The sequence below is a fragment of the Betta splendens genome, chromosome 1, assembly GCF_900634795.4.
Source record: "Betta splendens chromosome 1, fBetSpl5.4, whole genome shotgun sequence".
Lineage (NCBI taxonomy): Eukaryota > Metazoa > Chordata > Actinopteri > Anabantiformes > Osphronemidae > Betta > Betta splendens.
The window spans coordinates 21,705,109-21,724,195 of record NC_040881.3 but is presented as its reverse complement, the minus strand read 5'-3'; the positions used below and the strand labels follow the sequence as shown (position 1 = coordinate 21,724,195).

Here is a 19,087-nt window from a genome sequence, read left to right as displayed (position 1 = left end):
CACCTTCAGAAAGAGGTTTGCCATGTTTAGCTATTAACATGGTCACTTCGTAGCTTGCTTTGGTGATACTTTCCTTTGACTCACAGATGATGCCAGAGCAGCTTGGAGTTGTTTAACTTTTTCTGCGCGGTCACTCCCGTCGTACTGTATGTGTTAGCATGTTTGGTTTGGTAGTGTCTCTTTATGTTAAACTCTTTAAACAAGGCAACAGTCTCTTGACAAATAAGACAAACACAATTGTCTCGATTTTTCAGTGAAGAAGTACTGTAATTCCCATCTTTCTTGAAAGCGGCGTCCCTCACCGTCAACTTTCCTCTTTTTCGTCGCAGTCGCCATGGCAGCAATGAGCGGAGAAGGGTTTGCGGCAAGGATGCAGAGCCAGATAGAATTAAAGTGGTGCTGCCACGTGGTGGTGAAAAGAGGAATTACATTTTCAAGTTTTGTGATTTATTTATTCTGTTAGACAGTGCTAGTTGGCTATAAATAATACATGATAAGACCGAAATTGCGGGCCGTATGAAATCTTACCGCGGGCCGTGATTGGCCCCCGGGCCGGACTTTTACATCCCTGTTTTAACGGGTTTTATGGAATGTTACCTGTTCATGTGCTGCGTCAGACATTAAGAATTATTTCCTGTAAACCCACCTGGTTTCCTGTAAACATAGAGGGGGCGGAGCCTCAGTGATCACGTGATCCAGGTACAGGCGCAAAGACCGAAGGTGTTCGGTGAGTTCAGACTTCATTTAGAGAAAACAGAGCAGAAGGAGGAAAAGTTAATTACACACCAAGAAGAAGAAGAAAAGTTGAGAAGGTGAGTGTTTAACAACATTACTGTGACTGAGTCTGTTTGTTAATGTAGAGCAGAGATGTCAAACTCAAACCAGCCCCTTGCTGGTTTTCCAGCTCTCCTTTCCCAGACCCTGCTGGTTACCTAGATCAGGTGTGTTAACTGGTGACCAACTGGTCGCTTGTAGTTCTGGTGTCGGATGTTTGCTCTACATAAGTTCGATGCTGAATCAAGCAGCTGTAGTCGCTAGTGATGGTTAGATGAGGCATTATGAAGCGTCTCAACACTTTGCAAAACTGTATTACTGATACTGTGTCACTGAATACTGACATCTGCTGGACCTTAAAAATCCCTACAGGCAACTTAGTTGACAGACTCAGCTGACACTGATTTGACCTTTTTATATATACAATTATACAATTTAAGTCATTGTATTTTATAAAGTATTTCATTTCTTTATTTAAATTTACCATTCATATTTTAAGATACAGTCGATAAAGTGAACATGTATCATAATGTGAAAAGTGAACATGTAGTGAATGAGGATGCCTTTTTTTTCTTTAAAAAAATAAGTTTTTCCAACGTTTTAAAATTGAGTCTGTTAAGCTTGTTTGATACAACTTTTTCAGCTGTAGAAAAGACCCATTTTTGGTCTATCTGCCCACTTCAATGACGAGATCTTGCCAATGGTCATCTAAAAAACAACAAATTGGCATTTTAGCACATGATTTCCCAACAACAAGAAACAAATAATGCTGAAGTGGGTGCAGACAGCTGCTGTAATGACGGTTCTGTGTGCGTCCAATTACAGATGCACAGTCTGACTGCAGTCTACTGACGGCCTCATTGCAGTTAGGGGAACTGCGGAACCAGAGTGATTTAAATGTGGGGTCTAGAAGTGTCAGTGGGGTCAACACACTGTGAGGTGGTTTTGTTTAAATAGGAAAGTTCTGTCAAACCTGCATAAAATAATGATTAGTAAACTAAGAGTCACTTTGAAATTAATCTGAATTTAGATAGATCCAGTGAAAACCTTTTTTTGATTAATTATTTTATTAATAAACTTTCACTTTATTATAAAATTAAATCAAAAAAAGACACCTTATTTTCCGATATGAGATGAATTATAGATTTTGACGATGAACGGCAAACGCTCAGGGATTCCTTTTGGCAGATGCAGCCCGACACATGCGCTTCATTATAAACACAGTCTGGCGCGTCAGACAGTGACTGATACAGGAACTGTATCGCTCTATGAGCTTGACGCATGCGCGTCGGGGTTGACGGACCCATCACTAGTAGTCGCAGACAAACTGTTGCTGCAGCTAAAAACCGGTTTAACAGGTTTTTGTGTAATATTACATGTTTATGTGCTGCGTCAGAGATTAAACACAAAATGATATTATTCGTGATAATGTAAGAAACACAAACATTAATCACTGAAATTAACTAACAAGAAAAATTATAAAGACAACTTTTTTATTAATTAAACCATGTGGAGATATTATGCACATTTATTGTGTCATGATTTGGGTTTTGTTTCCAGTTGTTTCCTGTCATGTTTCACGCCATCTGTCACATCCTGTTTTATTTTGTTAACTTCCTGTTCACTCAGTCGTCACTCTCCGGTTCCCAGTATCCACACCTGTTACCAATCAGTAATCAAGTCACGTATTTAATCACCACCTGTGCCCCTAGTTCGCCGCCAGATTGTTGAGTTTCTTAGTTTCCTGAGTGTCCTGAGTTTCGTGTGTTTCCTGAGAGTCTTAGTTTCCCTGAGTTTCCTCGTTCCCGTGTTTCATGTTCCGTGTTCCGTGACCCTCGTGTTTTGTTCCTGTATTACCTTGACCGTGTATCCTGCCTGATCCTTGTTTGTACCGTCGCCTGTGAAATGAACCTGGACCGAACATCTGACCGTGAGTTTGTCTTATCCCTGCCGGTACCTTCACCGAGTCTGCTTGTGTACCGAACCCTGCCTGGACATTTGATTAGAGATTGCCTGCTCCCGTGCGTAGCACTTCACTGAACGCTTTCGTGTACGACCTGGACCGCCTGACCCTGCTTTATCTAATAAACCTGTGCTTTATCATAATCGTGCCTCTATGCTGTGCATGTGGGTCCGCCGCCTGCTTCGAGTTTGACAGAACAATCTGGCCAAACTTGGACCCAGCCAGCACTCAGCCTCCGGTCGGGTCAGTGACTGTTTTTTCTCGCTTTTTTTTTTTTTTTAACGGCGAGTATTATTCTCCCGAGGGGGTATGGAATTTACCTGCGCTGAGCTACCTAGCAACCTCCAAGTCTATTTTAAGATCCTCGCGGAGGATTACCGACGGGCGATTAACCCGGAGAACCAGCGCAGCGCCGTGGAGGTGGCGATATTGACGCTGGAGGACGATGACAGCGCGTTAGAGCGCCCCAGTGTTCGTCGCCTCTATGAGCGACTGTGCGCGAAGTTCGATGAGCTAAGGGACGCGCTCCGCACCACGCCAGCGCCGGTCGCACCGCCGATGGTTTCGGTTTCCTCCTCCCAGCCCCGTCGGACCGTCGTGCCTGCACCAACCTGCCCAGCTCCATGGTTGTTCCGCTGGGAGGATTTCCTGTACTCACGCGGTCCCCCGTCTCCAGTCCAGCCGCGCGCTGTTCAGTCTCTAGTTCAGCCGCGCGCTGTTCAGTCTCCAGTCCAGCCGCGCGCTGTTCAGTCTCTAGTTTAGCCGCGCGCTGTTCAGTCTCTAGTTTAGCTGCGCGCTGTTCAGTCTCCAGTTTAGCCGCGCGCTGTTCAGTCTCCAGTTTAGCCGCGCGCTGTTCAGTCCCCAGTTTAGCCGCGCGCTGTTCAGTCCCCAGTTTAGCCGCGCGCTGTTCAGTCCCCAGTTTAGCCGCGCGCTGTTCAGTCCCCAGCTCAGTCGTGTTTTGCCCAGTCCCCAGCTCAGTCGTGTTTTGCCCAGTCCCCAGCTCAGTCGTGTTTTGCCCAGTCCCCAGCTCAGTCGTGTTTTGCCCAGTCCCCAGCTCAGTCGTGTTTTGCCCAGTCCCCAGCTCAGTCGTGTTTTGCCCAGTCCCCAGCTCAGTCGTGTTTTGCCCAGTCCCCAGCTCAGTCGTGTTTTGCCCAGTCCCCAGCTCAGTCGTGTTTTGCCCAGTCCCCAGCTCAGTCGTGTTTTGCCCAGTCCCCAGCTCAGTCGTGTTTTGCCCAGTCCCCAGCTCAGTCGTGTTTTGCCCAGTCCCCAGCTCAGTCGTGTTTTGCCCAGTCCCCAGGTCCGCCGTGTTTTGCCCAGTCCCCAGGTCCGCCATGCCCCGCTCAGGCTCCAGTCGCCGCTCAGCCTCGCCACGCTCAGGCTCCAGTCGCCGCTCAGCCTCGCCACGCTCATGCTCTAGTGCAGCCCTGTCATGCTCAGGTTCCAGCCCCAGTCCAGTCGAGCCCAGTCCAGATCCCAGTCCAGTCGAGCCCAGTCCAGATCCCAGTCCAGTCGAGCCCAGTCCAGATCCCAGTCCAGTCGAGCCCAGTCCAGTCGAGCCCAGTCCAGTCGAGCCCAGTCCAGATCCCAGTCCAGATCCCAGTCCAGTCGAGCCTAGTCCAGTCGAGACCAGTCCAGGTCCCAGTCCAGGTCCCAGTCCAGTCGAGCCCAGTCCAGATCCCAGTCCAGTCGAGCCCAGTCCAGATCCCAGTCCAGTCGAGCCCAGTCCAGATCCCAGTCCAGTCGAGCCCAGTCCAGTCGAGCCCAGTCCAGTCGAGCCCAGTCCAGTCGAGCCCAGTCCAGATCCCAGTCCAGTCGAGACCAGTCCAGGTCCCAGTCCAGTCGAGACCAGTCCAGGTCCCAGTCCAGTCGAGACCAGTCCAGGTCCCAGTCCAGTCGAGACCAGTCCAGGTCCCAGTCCAGTCCGGTCACGTTCCAGTCCAGTCGAGTCACGTCCCAGTCCCGTCCAGTCACGCTCAGTCCTTGTCCCAGTCAGAGGGCACCGTCCGTCTGACGACTGTTAGTTCCACCCAATCAGGCCCGACGTCTCCTCCGTCGAGCTCGGGAGCTGTAAGCAGTCATGCCGGCTCCGGAGGGGACGCCGTCCCGGTTCCTGTCGGCCATGTTGCGGCCGTTCCAGTCCCTGTCGGCCATGTTGCGGCCGTTCCAGTCCCTGTCGGCCATGTTGCGGCCGTTCCAGTCCCTGTCGGCCATGTTGCGGCCGTTCCAGTCCCTGTCGGCCATGTTGCGGCCGTTCCAGTCCCTGTCGGCCATGTTGCGGCCGTTCCAGTCCCTGTCGGCCATGTTGCGGCCGTTCCAGTCCCTGTCGGCCATGTTGCGGCCGTTCCAGTCCCTGTCGGCCATGTTGCGGCCGTTCCAGTCCCTGTCGGCCATGTTGCGGCCGTTCCAGTCCCTGTCGGCCATGTTGCGGCCGTTCCAGTCCCTGTCGGCCAAGTTGAGGTCGTTCCTGTCCCTGTCGGTTCCGTAGTTCCTGTCGGCCCAGTTGAGGGCGCTCCAGGCCCCGTTCCTGTCGGCCCTGTAGCGGTCGTTCCGGTCCCTGTCACCCTCGGAGGAGTTGGATGGTGAGGATGAAGAGCAGAGGAAGAGCAGCAGAGACGCGTTTCTGAAGATCACAGTGAACTTCCTGAGGAGGATGAAGCAGGATGAGCTGGTTGATTGTTTGCAGAGTAAGAGGATTTATCTCTACATTTAACATCGCAGACCCAATCACACATTGACTGTTTGGAGGTTAAGTTGGTTAAATGTGGAGGAGAATTTACAGTAACATTAATAATCAGATATAACAAAGTTCTTCTCTTCGCTAGTTCTAATGTTTGTTCATTAGCACAAAGACTTGAATTAATGAACCAGACATTTGCTGACATCTCACACTTTGTCTTCTTTGTGTTTTGTTAGACCCAGATCTGATGGTTCCAGTACCAGAGCCACGGCCAATCACATATTACCAGCAGATGCTTCAATCAAACCTCCAAGACCAGTTTCTCTGTGTGAAACCAGGCTGGTCAGAAGTCGACCAACGTCTGGATGACATCTACACAGAGCTGTACATCACAGCTGGGCCGGATTCACACATCAACACACAGCATGAGGTCCAACAGCTTGAGACGAAACAGCAGAAGCAAAGATCAGCAGAGGAGCCAGTGAAGCCCAGTGACCTGTTCAAACTCGCCATTTAAAAGACAAAAGAAGAAGAAGTCACTCAGGTTGAAGAAGCGCCCACTTGCTGCTTCCCCAAACGTAAGATACTCATTTGATGTATGTACTCCAGAAGTTTCTCTGTTTATAATGTAGCTTCACTCCTGTGTAAGGAATGCTAATTGCTAGAACCGTTGAATCTAACAGCTACAGCGACAGAGAGAGACAGTGTTGCAAGGTGCTGATACGCAATTTGGATGAGTCCAAGCCTCTCCAGCATTTGTCTGGTTCAAATCGTGTGATATATGGTACTGAGGTCATTCACTCAGCTCACATTATAGCTGCTAGCGCGATGGTAGCACAGCCTTAGCGGCTAACGTTAGCGGCTAGCGCTAGTAAGTTGTGAGAGTCAGCTGTGTTTCTAATTACTACCGAGCCTGTCGTGTGTATGTTGTAGCCCGAGTAGACCTGTGAATTTGGGTTATGGCAGGTTCTATCTAAGTCTAACATGTGTGTTGTTGCTTATCTAGTCAGCTACTTCAGCTATAAACGTGACATTTTTTTATACAGGCTGACGCAAGCCAGCTACCGAAACGCGAGGAGGTTGCTTCTCAAACTGACACACAGCTACCTTGTAGAAGAGTAGAAGAGTGCTCACCTCAGGAGCAAAGGTATGTACATTTAACAGCAGTATAATCATTTGTTGGCCAATATGCAGTTTTATTTGAGATTTTGCATTTCACATTTCAGTAGTTGTGGTATTCATAATCTGATCTATATTATTGTCTATATATTTACTCTGTATGCAGTTGGTCAACTTATTTCGATATTTTAGTCTGTTAACGAGTAATTTTTAACTCTAGTGTTATGGTGCAGATTATGTGGAAAATGTGATGGAGACCATCTTCAATAAAGTCCTGCTGGACTCAGGTTGTTCTATGGAGGACCTTGTAAACATCCCTGTCCTACCGGCCCTTTGAGCAGAATTTGAGCAACCTGACAGAAAGGAGGTCATTAATGTCATGCTAAGATTTAACAAACTAGCACTATAAAATAAGTTGAAAATGTGTTTGCTCCACAAACCATTAAAACTGATCTAACTACCTCTATTTATTGTTTAGATCTGTAAAGGTTGTGAGATACATAGGAAATACTGGTCATTTCATTAATCTGCTATTCTATTCTTTATACCTTCTAGAGTGGTGTCAAGGAAAACAGCTGCATCCTCCATCTGTACAGCAGCTGCACTGCTTCCGATGTCTTCCAACACGTGAAGACAAAAAAGATCCTCACATCTCCCCAGCCAACTGCTCATGACTGTACCTGTTCCACTCCAGAAACTATGCTTTCAACATAACTATGAATCCTACCCGTTCATTTGGTGGTCTGCAAATTGAACTGTGACGGTAACTTATCCAGCATTATAGTGCTGGTGCATTGGTTAAAAATAAAGTTGGCTTTGACTATTGCTGTTTCACTGAACTATTTTTGTATGTATATACCTAATGAGGGAAAACAGACAAATATTTTATAATATTTCAGCTTTTATTGAGGTATTGCTAAAAAACAATAATTTAGGTATTTCATAGGTGGTCTAAGTCCAACATATGTGCCTTGTCCCTCAGGAAACAATGCCCTGATCCAGACCAGGGAAGGTGGGATGACTTGGACTCTTCGCCCTAGAAGTCCCCAGCACCAGCTAACAAGACTTCTAGGCCAGATACCTGCAACAACTTGAGATACACACAGACATACACCTTACTATAAGCAATTAAAAAAATATAAGGTCAATATATATTTAGAAACAAAACTATGTTTGTAAACCAGAGTTCCCAGGTACATTATGATTACTCTGCAAATAGTAAAATGTTGTAAAGTTTTTTATGAATTTCTGAGATACTGATTTATTCCATGCAAGTGTAATTGTCTGATATACTGTATATTAAATGTGTTCTGTAATGAATACACATTTAATCATACTGGCTCCAGTCCTGGAGTCATCAACTATACATGACAGTAGGTTTGGCAACTGGTTCAGGCGTCTTGAGGTAAGATTTATCGAAATTTTAATTTATTAATAAAAGTAATAAACACATGAAATATCTTGAAAGCAATATTTGCTGTCACACCATGCCTCTGTAGGCATTCACTACATTGACACTTAATTACAGACAAATACGGCAAGATATAAGCTGCAGCTGAAGATCCCATTAAAGAAAAATTATTTTCACACAGCAGCAGCACGAGAAATAAAAAAAACATAAAATATATAACATAAAATGAGTTTATATTAGTTTATCAAGCTATGCTCCCAAACAAGCTGTAGTCGTGTTATGAATATTTTGTTGTATTAATTCAGGCTGCTAATTTGCAACCATTAGTATTAGCGTTAGCAGCTAATCAAGTTGCGTATTATATAAATCAATAAATTAAATTAAATGTGAATCTGCCACCTTGCGTCAGTCAAAGTGTGACCACTTCAACAGCCTCCCATTCGACTTCAGAGTCAGATTTTGGATCAAACATATGGTTGAACTCCACTACGAGGACGAGTCAGCCAGTGTCGCTGTTACAGTGGATCAGTGACCGTAAAGTTTGATCCCCACGGTGCATCATGGCTATGCGTTTCCTCAAAGGGTTGTGGCGATCAATTTTGCTTGCAACGCACTCCGAAAACCGGGCGTTGTGGACGAGAGCTTAAAACACATTTTCAGACGGGCCGTGTGGGCGATCTACAGCGCTTTTTGACATGAAAAGTTACAGACACCTTACTGAGACATCAAGGTCCAATTCTTTAGCAATGTGGAGCATGAAAAAAGCGTGTGGATGGATCTTTAAGCAGTAAAGACGATGAAAAATGTAAACATTTTACTGGTTCCAACAGATCAGCTGGAGTAACTCACAGCATGATACTTACTACTACTAGCTACACACTGAAACAAGCAGCTGGAGACGCAGACAAACTGCTGCAGCAGATAAAAAACACTTTAACAGGTTTTATGGAATGTTCCCTGTTCATGTGCTGCTTCTTAGTCATTAAACTCACCTGGTTTCCTGTAAATAGAGAGGGGGCGGAGCCTCTGTGAACACGGGATCCAGGTACAGAAGCAACAACCAAAGGTGTTCAGTGAGTTCAGATTCCATTTAGAGAAAACAGAGCAGAAGGAGAAAAGTTAAAATAAACACCAAAAAAAAAGAAGAAAAGTTGAGGAGGTGAGTGTTTAACAACATTACTGTGACTGCTTCTGTTTGTTAACGTAGAGTAAGAAGAGACACCATCCACTTCTGTCAATTTAATGCCGACAGGAACCAGATGTGAGGAGTTGATATTTGTCCTGTTTCTGGTTCTGAGCTCACAGTCGGTGGTACTGTCCGCTCAGAACAGGTCCAGGAATGTGGTGTTTTCTGCTTTTCTGCTTTTCTATGTTGTGAGTTTTTCAGTGAGCACTTTAACTGGTGACCGACTGGTCGCTTGTCGTTCAGTTGTTGAAATCAGGAAGCAGCACGTTGGCTTCTCTGTCACTGCAGGATCTATGTAAACAGTGTTTGGAGCTGAACTAGAATCGGTCTGGCGCTGTTTGAACATTCCTTCTGTTGTAGTTATAGAAGCAGCTGAAATTATACCAGGACTAAGGAGCTCTGCTCATCAATGTTACTGAGTGTCTTGACAAAGTACTCATGTATTACTGAGGAGCACGTGCTGAACAACAGTCCGCTGAGGGATGTATGCTTTAGCTGTGAGGTCACTGCCTCCACGTGCCTTTGTGATGTATTAACCAGTTATTCTGGTCCTGCAATCCTGCACAATTCCTTTGCTGCGTTCTTGTGGCTGTTCCAGCAGTTGAATTTCGCTGCTGAGGGATCAATAAAGTTCATCTTTCTATCTGTATATCTTGTAACTTATATATAAAGCATATTTAACTTCTTCATTGACTTGAACTGCTTTTGAAGTGTGTATAAGCCCGCAATGCATGTGAAGTTATTTAATTAGGGTTTTTGTTTAGAAATAGAATTTGTTCAACAGTATGAGGGCTGAGACTGCAATCAATTCAATTCAAAGTGTTCCAGAACAGAACACTTTGACAGAACGTCCTCTTCCTCAGAACTTTCTCACAGACTCCATGTGTCACTTTCAGTTAAACAAATTCACCACCTAAACACACCACAAATCCTGCTACCGCTTCTCCTCATGCAGTAAGTTTTAAACGAGGAAACAAGGGTCTGCTGGATTTAAACTTTCTTTATGTGCTATTCAGCAGTTCACTTTCTGTTAAGTTCTTCTAAGTTGATCATTCAGTTGGTTCTGTAAAACACTTGAGTACAGTTTGTCAAATCACACTGCATTTGAAAATGAAATCATTCTATGACCATGTTGGACATTGTTGCTGCTGAGCTCTGATGCTCCTCACATGTGATTGTGGGAGATAAGGACTGATCCACAGACAGAATCCTTCCAGTTGAATTCAAGCAAACACAGAAAAAAGTCCCAGAACTCCAGCAGAGAAGCTTCTTTATTCTGATGCCTTTTCTGCCGTAAAACCATAACCCAGAATTAACAAACCATGACGACTGGAATTTTAGTAGTAGTTAAATCCAAAGACAACAAACTCAAGTGAATTCTCTGTGCCATTTAATGGACTCAGCAATTAGAGTCAGAGTCATTGTGTGAGTCAAAGGATGTCTGTTACAGTAGTTTATGTCAATGTGATCAGACTGGTTGTGGTCTCTGACAGAAGTAGAGCAGCTGGTGCAGCTTCTTCTGCCTCCCACTGTCTGACTGCATCCAGCTGACACTGATATGAACCACAGAAGAAGAGACAATCAGTGGAGGAACTGATGATGATGATGATGATGATGATGATGATGATGATGATGATGATGATGATGATGATGATGAAGCAGGATTTGGTGGATAAGTGTGTCTTCTAGTTCACACTAGCTTGGACTTTTCCATCCCCTGGGTTAAAATCCAAAGAATAATTTCCTCAATGTGGGCTCAATTAAGTTGAAATATTATTGAGTTGATGTGCAGATGAATGATTTGTGTTTCTTCTCCACATGAAGGTAGAAAGTGTGAATCCAGCAGCATGAACCAGTGTGAGGACAGAGAGGATGGAGCCCCTCCCTCTAAAACCAGTCTGTGTGGGGACCATGAGAACCAGAACAAAGCTCAGAGGTGATGATTCTGTCTCCAAGTCACAGACACACCACTGATTTACTGTTGCTGCTCAATTAGGACTCAATGTGTGAGAGTCACCGTAAGTGTTTTTCTATCAGGTCCCAACAAAGACAAGGATCTGCTGAACCTGAACCTGGACCTGAACCTGGACCTGGACCTGGACCTGGACCTGGACCCAGCTGTGTGTCCTTAAAGAGCAACCAGTCAATCGAGCTTGTTATTAATTTCAAAGACCAACCTGTATCAGAGTCACAGTGAGTTGTTGTCAGTTTGAATGATTCTCAACAATCTGATGTAAACTTTTTCTGATGATAAACATTCGTGTTGTTTCCATTTGTTGATCTGGTTGATTTGTGTTTGAAGTGTTGATGTGAAGGAGAAGCTTTCTTCACTCTGATCATTGATCAAATCTCCATCCAGCAGTAGCTAAAGCTCTGATCCTGTAGAGGGTCTCAGGCGCTGCTCCTCTTCTAATGAAGTGCTGACGTCAAAGGAAGCAGCTGATCATCTCTGATCAAATCTGTTTATTAGCGTCTCTACATGAAGGTTTTGTTCAAATGTCTTGAAGCTTCTTCACTTGCAGCAGTAAATTGAAGTTACTACTGGCGACTTTAGTTGTGATGTGGTACAGTAGAGACGACTGTTTGTCACCAGTGTCGACAACGGAGCCGACGTCCAACAATGAATGAATGTAGGAAGTAGTTAAAAGTAACTAGTTCAACATATACCCACTGGGAGCTGCCGAGTACAACCAGTCTGATCCCAGCAGACTCCTTGTTCCAACTCTTCAGCCTTGTTCAGTGAGGAAGGCAGAGATATATGTTGTTCAGAGCTGAGACTGAAGCAACTGACTGACAGTAAACCTTCACCACTATAGGGAGTCTCTGACTCACTGCTCACATCCAACATCACTTCATGGACCTTTACCTTGTGTGTGTCTCTGTGTGGACTCATTCTTCATGGTTCCTCCACAGAGTGGACCAGCAGAGCTCAGAGGTTCCCAGTGCTCAGTCTGTCCAGCAGCACCAAACACAGCTAGACTCCATATTTACGGTCTGTACATGTACAACTACTACTGTTCATCTGTTGTGTTCAATCATATCCATGCTGCACTTTTTAGACCAGTGGATGTCAGTGTGTCCAACATGGATCTGATGTTTGGCTCCATGGTTTTAGTTGGATCAGGTCATTTATATAGTTTCTGTTCCAGCTGCTGGAGGAAAACATTGTCACGTTTGTGAAAAAGGAGCTGAAGAAGATGCAGAAGGTTCTGAGTCCAGATTACCCAGAATTCTTAGAGAGTCAGATGGAGGAAGAAGAGGAGTTGGATGGTGATGATGATGACGAAGAGCAGAGGAAGAGCAGCAGAGATGCATTTCTGAAGATCACAGTGAACTTCCTGAGGAGGATTAAGCAGGATGAGCTGGTTGATTGTTTGCAGAGTAAGAGGATTTATCTCTACATTTAACATCGCAGACCCAATCACACATTGACTGTTTGGAGGTTAAGTTGGTTAAATGTGGAGGAGAATTTACAGTACATTAATAATCAGATATAACAAAGTTCTTCTCTTCACTAGTTCTAATGTTTGTTCATTAGCACAAAGACTTGAATTAATGAACCAGACATTTGCTGACATCTCACACTTTGTCTTCTTTGTGTTTTGTTAGACCCAGATCTGATGGTTCCAGTACCAGAGCCACGGCCAATCACATATTACCAGCAGATGCTTCAATCAAACCTCCAAGACCAGTTTCTCTGTGTGAAACCAGGCTGGTCAGAAGTCGACCAACGTCTGGATGACATCTACACAGAGCTGTACATCACAGCTGGGCCGGATTCACACATCAACACACAGCATGAGGTCCAACAGCTTGAGACGACACAGCAGAAGCAAAGATCAGCAGAGGAGCCAGTGAAGCCCAGTGACCTGTTCAAACATCCCCCTGGTAAATACAGACGCATCAGAACAGTGTTGACCAATGGAATCGCTGGGATTGGAAAAACAGTCCTTGTGAACAAGTTTGTGTTGGACTGGACCCAACAAAGGTCCAATCAAGAGGTGCATCTGATTTTCCCCTTCACCTTCCGTCGACTGAATCCACTGAAGGGACAGAAGTTTAGTTTGTCAGAGCTCATTCATGAATGTATCCCAGAAACTGAGTCCATCAGCCTGGAGGCTCTGAATTACATCTTTACACATCTACAGTCATCAGGAAACAGCAACTATGACAACAGCAGCTTCAAACTTCTGTTTGTGTTTGATGGACTGGACGAGAGTCGCCTCCAACTGGACTGTAGCACCAGTGAGAAGGAGACGGGTCAACGTGACGTTACAGAGTCCACCTCAGTGGATGAGCTGCTGACAAACCTCATCAGAGGAAAACTACTACGCTCTGCTCGCATCTGGATCACCACACGACCTGCAGCAGCCATTCAGATTCATGGAGACTTTGTTGACGTGGTGACGGAGGTCAGAGGGTTCACTGACCCACAGAAGGAGGAGTTCTTCAGGAAGAGGTTCACAGATGAGGAGCAGAGCAATACAATCATGTCCCACATCAAGACGGCACGAAGCCTCCACATCATGTGCCACATCCCAGTCTTCTGCTGGATCACTGCTACGGTTCTGGAGGATCTGCTGGAAACCAGAGAGGGAGGAGAGCTGCCCAAGACCCTGACGGAGATGTACGCAGAGTTCCTGGGGTTTCAGATGGATCGGACTAAAGACAAGTACGGACCAGAACAGAGCAGCAACTACATCAAGTCATTGGCTAAACTGGCTTTTAAGCAGCTGCTAAAGGGAAACTTGATCTTCTATGAGGAAGATCTGAAAGAGAGCGGCATCGATGTCAGAGGAGCCTCAGTGTGTTCAGGAGTGTTCACAGAGATCTTTAAACAGGAGCGAGGGAGGAAAACCAAGGACAAGATGTTCAGCTTTGTTCATCTAAGCGTTCAGGAGTTTCTGGCTGCTGTTCACATGATGCTCTGTTACATCAACGGGAAGATGAAGGAACTGGAGAACTTCCCGAAAGAGTCCAGTGCTGCTCTGGATGTTGTCCTGATTAGAACCATGGAGGAATCCCTCCACAGTCCAAGTGGACACCTGGACCTGTTTGTTCGCTTCCTTCATGGCCTCTGTCTGGAGTCCAACCAGAGAATCTTAGGAGGTTTGCTGGGTCACACAGAGAACAGTCCAGAAAACCATCCAGAGAATCATCAACAACCTGAAGGAGATAAACAGTGACAAAATCTCTCCAGACAGAAGCATCAACATCTTCCACTGTCTGATGGAGATGAACGACCACTCAGTCCATCAGCAGATCCAAGAGTTCCTGAAGTCAGAGAACAGATCAGAGAAGGAACTCTCCTTGATCCAGTGCTCAGCTCTGGCCTACATGCTGCAGATGTCAGAGGAGGTTCTGGATGAGTTGGACCTGAATAAGTACAAATCATCAGAGGAGGGACGACGGAGACTGATTCCAGCTGTGAGGAACTGCAGAAAGTTTAAGTAAGTCCAACGTTAATGTGTTCATTAATATTCTACAGCAACTTTAAGCTGAAGCCTCAGTGTTAAAGAGAAACACTTCACACAGAATCTAAAAGTTCACAGAGTGAAAACATCAACTACTGGTTCCTAGAAAACGTCTTTGTTGAGGGTCAGATCACATCAGCTTTAAAGTTAGTGAACATCAGGATCTTCTGACTTTTTTTTGTTGGATTTGGTGTAAAGCTCCATCAAGCCGAGAAACTTTAGCTCTGAAGAGTTTCTGCTAAAAGCTTTTGACAGTTGACATGTGATCACAGCTGATGGTCGTTTCTTTCAGTGGATGAAGCGTCTGCAACATGTTTCTATGATCTGTATTTGGTTCTTCTGGTTTTTGATGGATGTGACACAAACTGATCTACAGCTCAGTTTGTATGGGGTGCCGAATGTAAAAGGAGCACCTATAACTAGTTTTCTCACATTTAACTAAATGACACAACATGTTTTTTTTTACATTTAGTTAAATGTGCAAGGTCTGAATGTAAATGTTAAATGTAAATGTAAATGTAAATGTAAATGTAAATGTAAATGTAAATGTAAATGTAAATGTAAATGTTAAATGTTAAATGTAAATGTTAAATGTTAAATGTAAATGTTACATGTAAATGAAAATGTTAAATGTTTGCCGAGTGCAAGACTGAATATTCATGAATGTGCAAGTAGGCTCCACCCCTACCCTCAAACAGTGCTGGTCTCAGATCAGAGACACGAATTCAAACACCTCAAACAGTGCGTGCAAACCCCGCCCACATCTGACCTGGAAACTTTTGTTTATAGCGTGGCCGTAACTTCAGCTAGCTAGTAAAGTCAGCTAACTAATTCTTCACCGGCGCCACAGAAATATTCTTTTTAAACCTACTTGACTCCTCATTAATGGTGTTTACGACAGAACAGCAGTTTGAAGCGGAGCCTCAGCCCGCACACTTGCCGTTACAGCCCGTTCAATCTCCGCTAACGGGGGGGAGTTGGAGCTGACGGCCATGATGGCTTCGACTTCAGGCTTTTCTCCAGTATTTTCGTGCACCGATCCAGAGTCAGATGTGGGTGGAGCTATGCGTACTATTTGACGTGTTTGAGTCCGCGTCACTGATCTAGGATCTTAGGGGGTGGAGTCTACCTAAATATTCAGTTTTTTAGATTTAACATTTATCATTTAGATTTAACATTTAACATTTACATTTACATTTACATTTACATTTACATTTAACATTTAACATTTAACATTTACATTTAGACTTTTGCACATTTAACTAAATGTGAGAAAACATGTTAAGTCATTTAGTTAAATGTGAGAAAATTAGTTATAGTTATTTCTTTTTACATTCGGAACCCCATACAGATTGTGTCACAGTAACTTCACATTTATAGACTTTATATTTTCTGTCATCACAGACTTTTTAGCTGTGTACTCACAAAGACTCACTGTGAAGTTGTGGCCTCAGCTCTGAAGTCCAACCCGTCACATCTGACACATCTGGACCTGAGCAACAACAACCTGCAGGACTCAGTGAAAGTTCTGTGTGCTGGACTGGGGAGTCCTCACTGTCGACTGGAGACTATGAGGTCAGTGTTTTTCGTGTTTCATGTCCAAGCAGCAGTTTTTCAGCTCATCAATTCAAACGTATCCACTTGATCTAGAATGAAAAAAGAATCATGTCAAAAACCTGCAGGAATGATTGACAGTTTATTGTGACTCTATAAAGTCTATGAAGGTCATGAAGAGATGTTTGTGACGCCTTTTTCTTTAAATGTGACTCAGCAGCAGAGACTCCGAGTAAACCATGTTTGAAGGATCTTTAGTGGCGTCTGATTAACTCCCCATTAATGGTGTTTACGACAGAACAGCAGTTTGAACCTGTGTGTGATGCTTTCTGTCAGACAATGATGTCACTTTGTAGAGACACAAGCAGGAAACAGAAGCATGAATATGAGGCTGCAGACATGTTGCTACAGAAAGTTCTAGGTTCCATGTAGAACCAGAGGAGAGAACATCCATCTGACTGGGATCTATTCTAAAGATGATTCACTTCATCAATAATGGTCAGTTTGGAGTTTGATCAAATGTTAGTCTGAACTTTTTCCATCAGACGACAGAATAGTTCAGATTTAAAGAGTTTAAAACGTTTAATCAAAGGAACCAGATGAAGTCTTTGATCCAACACGTCTGGTTTTCTACTTGTTCCAGCAGCAGCTTGTGAATCAGTGCTGACATCAACAGGTGTTCTATTATTGTGCTGCCATGTGGATGATGTTTAGTGTCAGCCTGCTTAATATGGCGGACCCACGTGCACGGCACTGGAGACAAGCAGGTAAATTAGAAGGATTTAAGGTTCAGGCAGTGGTCGATACTCAGATGATCACAGGGTGCAGGCAGAATCCAAGTTCAAACAAAGCTTACTGGTAACCAGGCAGTTAGATCAGGCGACAGTACAGGCAAGGATCAGGCAAAACAACAAACTCAGTCACAGGTTCGGTAACGACTAGACCAGGATAAACGCTGGAAAGTGGTTATAACATGGAGGAATGAGGTGAGTGCTGGAGACTAAATACATGACAAATTGCTAATTGACTGCAGCTGAACGAATGATGTGACCAAAAGTAATACTGGAACAACATGGTGCACCAAAAACTGGAAATGAGTACAAAATAAAACAGGAAATGGAACTAATAATGTCTAATGAACCCAGAGCATGACATGTAGAAGCTGAGATCATGACGACGCAACAACACAAGCACAAAGTCACCCTGCTCATTTTACAATAAACATCAGTGATCAGGACAAATCTGACTCATTATTAATGCTTTGATCCACATCTTTGGTTCTTTATTCAGATTGAGTCTCTGCAGTTTGTCAGAGATCAGCTGTGATTCTCTGGTCTCAGCTCTGAAGTCCAACCCGTCACATCTGACACAACTGGACCTGAGTAACAACAAGCTGCAGGATTCAGGAGTGAAGCATCTTTGTGGTTTTCTGGAGAGTCGTCACTGTCGACTGGAGACTCTGAGGTCAGTTCACTGACTGTTACTGTTCTAGGTTTCTAGAGAAAATGTTGTTTAAATGTTTGATGATGTTTGATCGTGACTCTTAGAACTGACTGAGACTAGAGAAGTGGAGAAGGTCAAAGGTCACTGACAGCTTGGATCCTATGGAGACACTTTGGTCCTAAAGCATGTGTGGAGTCAGTGTCTCTGTTCTCTGTGGTGACGAAGCCTGAAGTTCACTGGTGTTTATCACAGTTTAGACAGGAACTTTTCAGTCAGGATCATGTTGTTGGTTCTGTCTCCATCAAGACGACATGGAACAAACCAGTGAATCACAGTAAAGGCACAAAGATGTTGTTGAAGAATCTGAGAGAAAATAATGACGACACCATGAGACAGTGAATTATTTCACCTGACTCTGTGTTTTCTACTGTTTCATATTTGATTCTTTATTCAGATTGAGTGACTGCAGTTTGTCAGAGATCAGCTGTGATTCTCTGGTCTCAGCTCTGAAGTCCAACCCGTCACATTTAATACAACTGGACCTGAGCTGGAACAAGCTGCAGGATTCAGGAGTGAAGCATCTGTGTGGTTTTCTGGAGAGTCGTCACTGTCGACTGGAGACTCTGAGGTCAGACTCCATGTTTTAGTTCTGTGTAAGTTAATGTGATGTGAACGTTGTGCTGAAACATGAGGCTGACGTTCTACTGATCCACACTGAGGGTCTTTATGGTAAAGTCTTTTTTCTTCTTCTGTGGTTTTGTCCAATCACTGTTAAGTTTTAGTTTGTTTCCATCAGTTTGACTCCATTAATTGTTTCCTCAGTATAAAATGTTTTTGTTACGATGTTATTCTGTCAATAGAACATTTTCTGTATGTTTCTATAAACATGTCATGTGTCCAGAACATGAGTTGGACTCATGAGGATCTTTAGTAGAAGCTCAGATAAATGTGTCAGCACATGAGTGAGTCTAGATGGAACCATTGGTGAAGCTGCAGAGTTGAAGAGGTGAAGTCACGACGTCTGAATTGAAGCAGCAGCGTGTTGTCATTAATGTTAATGAGTCTTTGTTACTGTTTTAACCTGCATCCTGTTGGTTCTGATGTTTGGACCTTCTAGGTTCTAAACTTCTACTTTCTGAAGCGTCTTTATCTCCAAACACATCATGAGACACTGAATGGTTCAACTGACTTTGCTTTCTACTGTTTCATTTTGGTCCTTTATTTAGATTGAGTTACTGCAGTTTGTCAGAGATCAGCTGTGATTCTCTGGTCTCAGCTCCGTCCAAGTCCAACCCGTTACATCTGACACAACTGAACCTGAGTGGAAACAACCTGCAGGATTCAGGAGTGAAGCATCTGTGTGGTTTTCTGGAGAGTCGTCACTGTCGACTGGAGACTCTGAGGTCAGTTCACTGACTGTTACTGTTCTAGGTTCTGACTGTGGTTCTGCTTCAGGGAACCAGCAGGTTTTGCTCCTGAGAGTTAA

At 44.4% G+C, this 19,087-nt stretch overlaps 1 protein-coding gene across 1 annotated transcript in view; it reads left to right on the top strand.

Moving 5' to 3' along the window:
• Window positions 1–19,087, top strand: part of LOC129604044 (NACHT, LRR and PYD domains-containing protein 12-like) — a 58,306-nt gene extending 39,219 nt beyond the window's left edge. Inside the window, exons 4-7 of the mRNA XM_055508462.1 lie at window positions 17,449–17,622; window positions 18,056–18,229; window positions 18,828–18,896; window positions 19,057–19,087. Of these exons, the coding sequence (XP_055364437.1) occupies window positions 17,449–17,622; window positions 18,056–18,229; window positions 18,828–18,896; window positions 19,057–19,087 (448 nt within the window). The remainder of the gene's footprint in view (window positions 1–17,448; window positions 17,623–18,055; window positions 18,230–18,827; window positions 18,897–19,056) is intronic.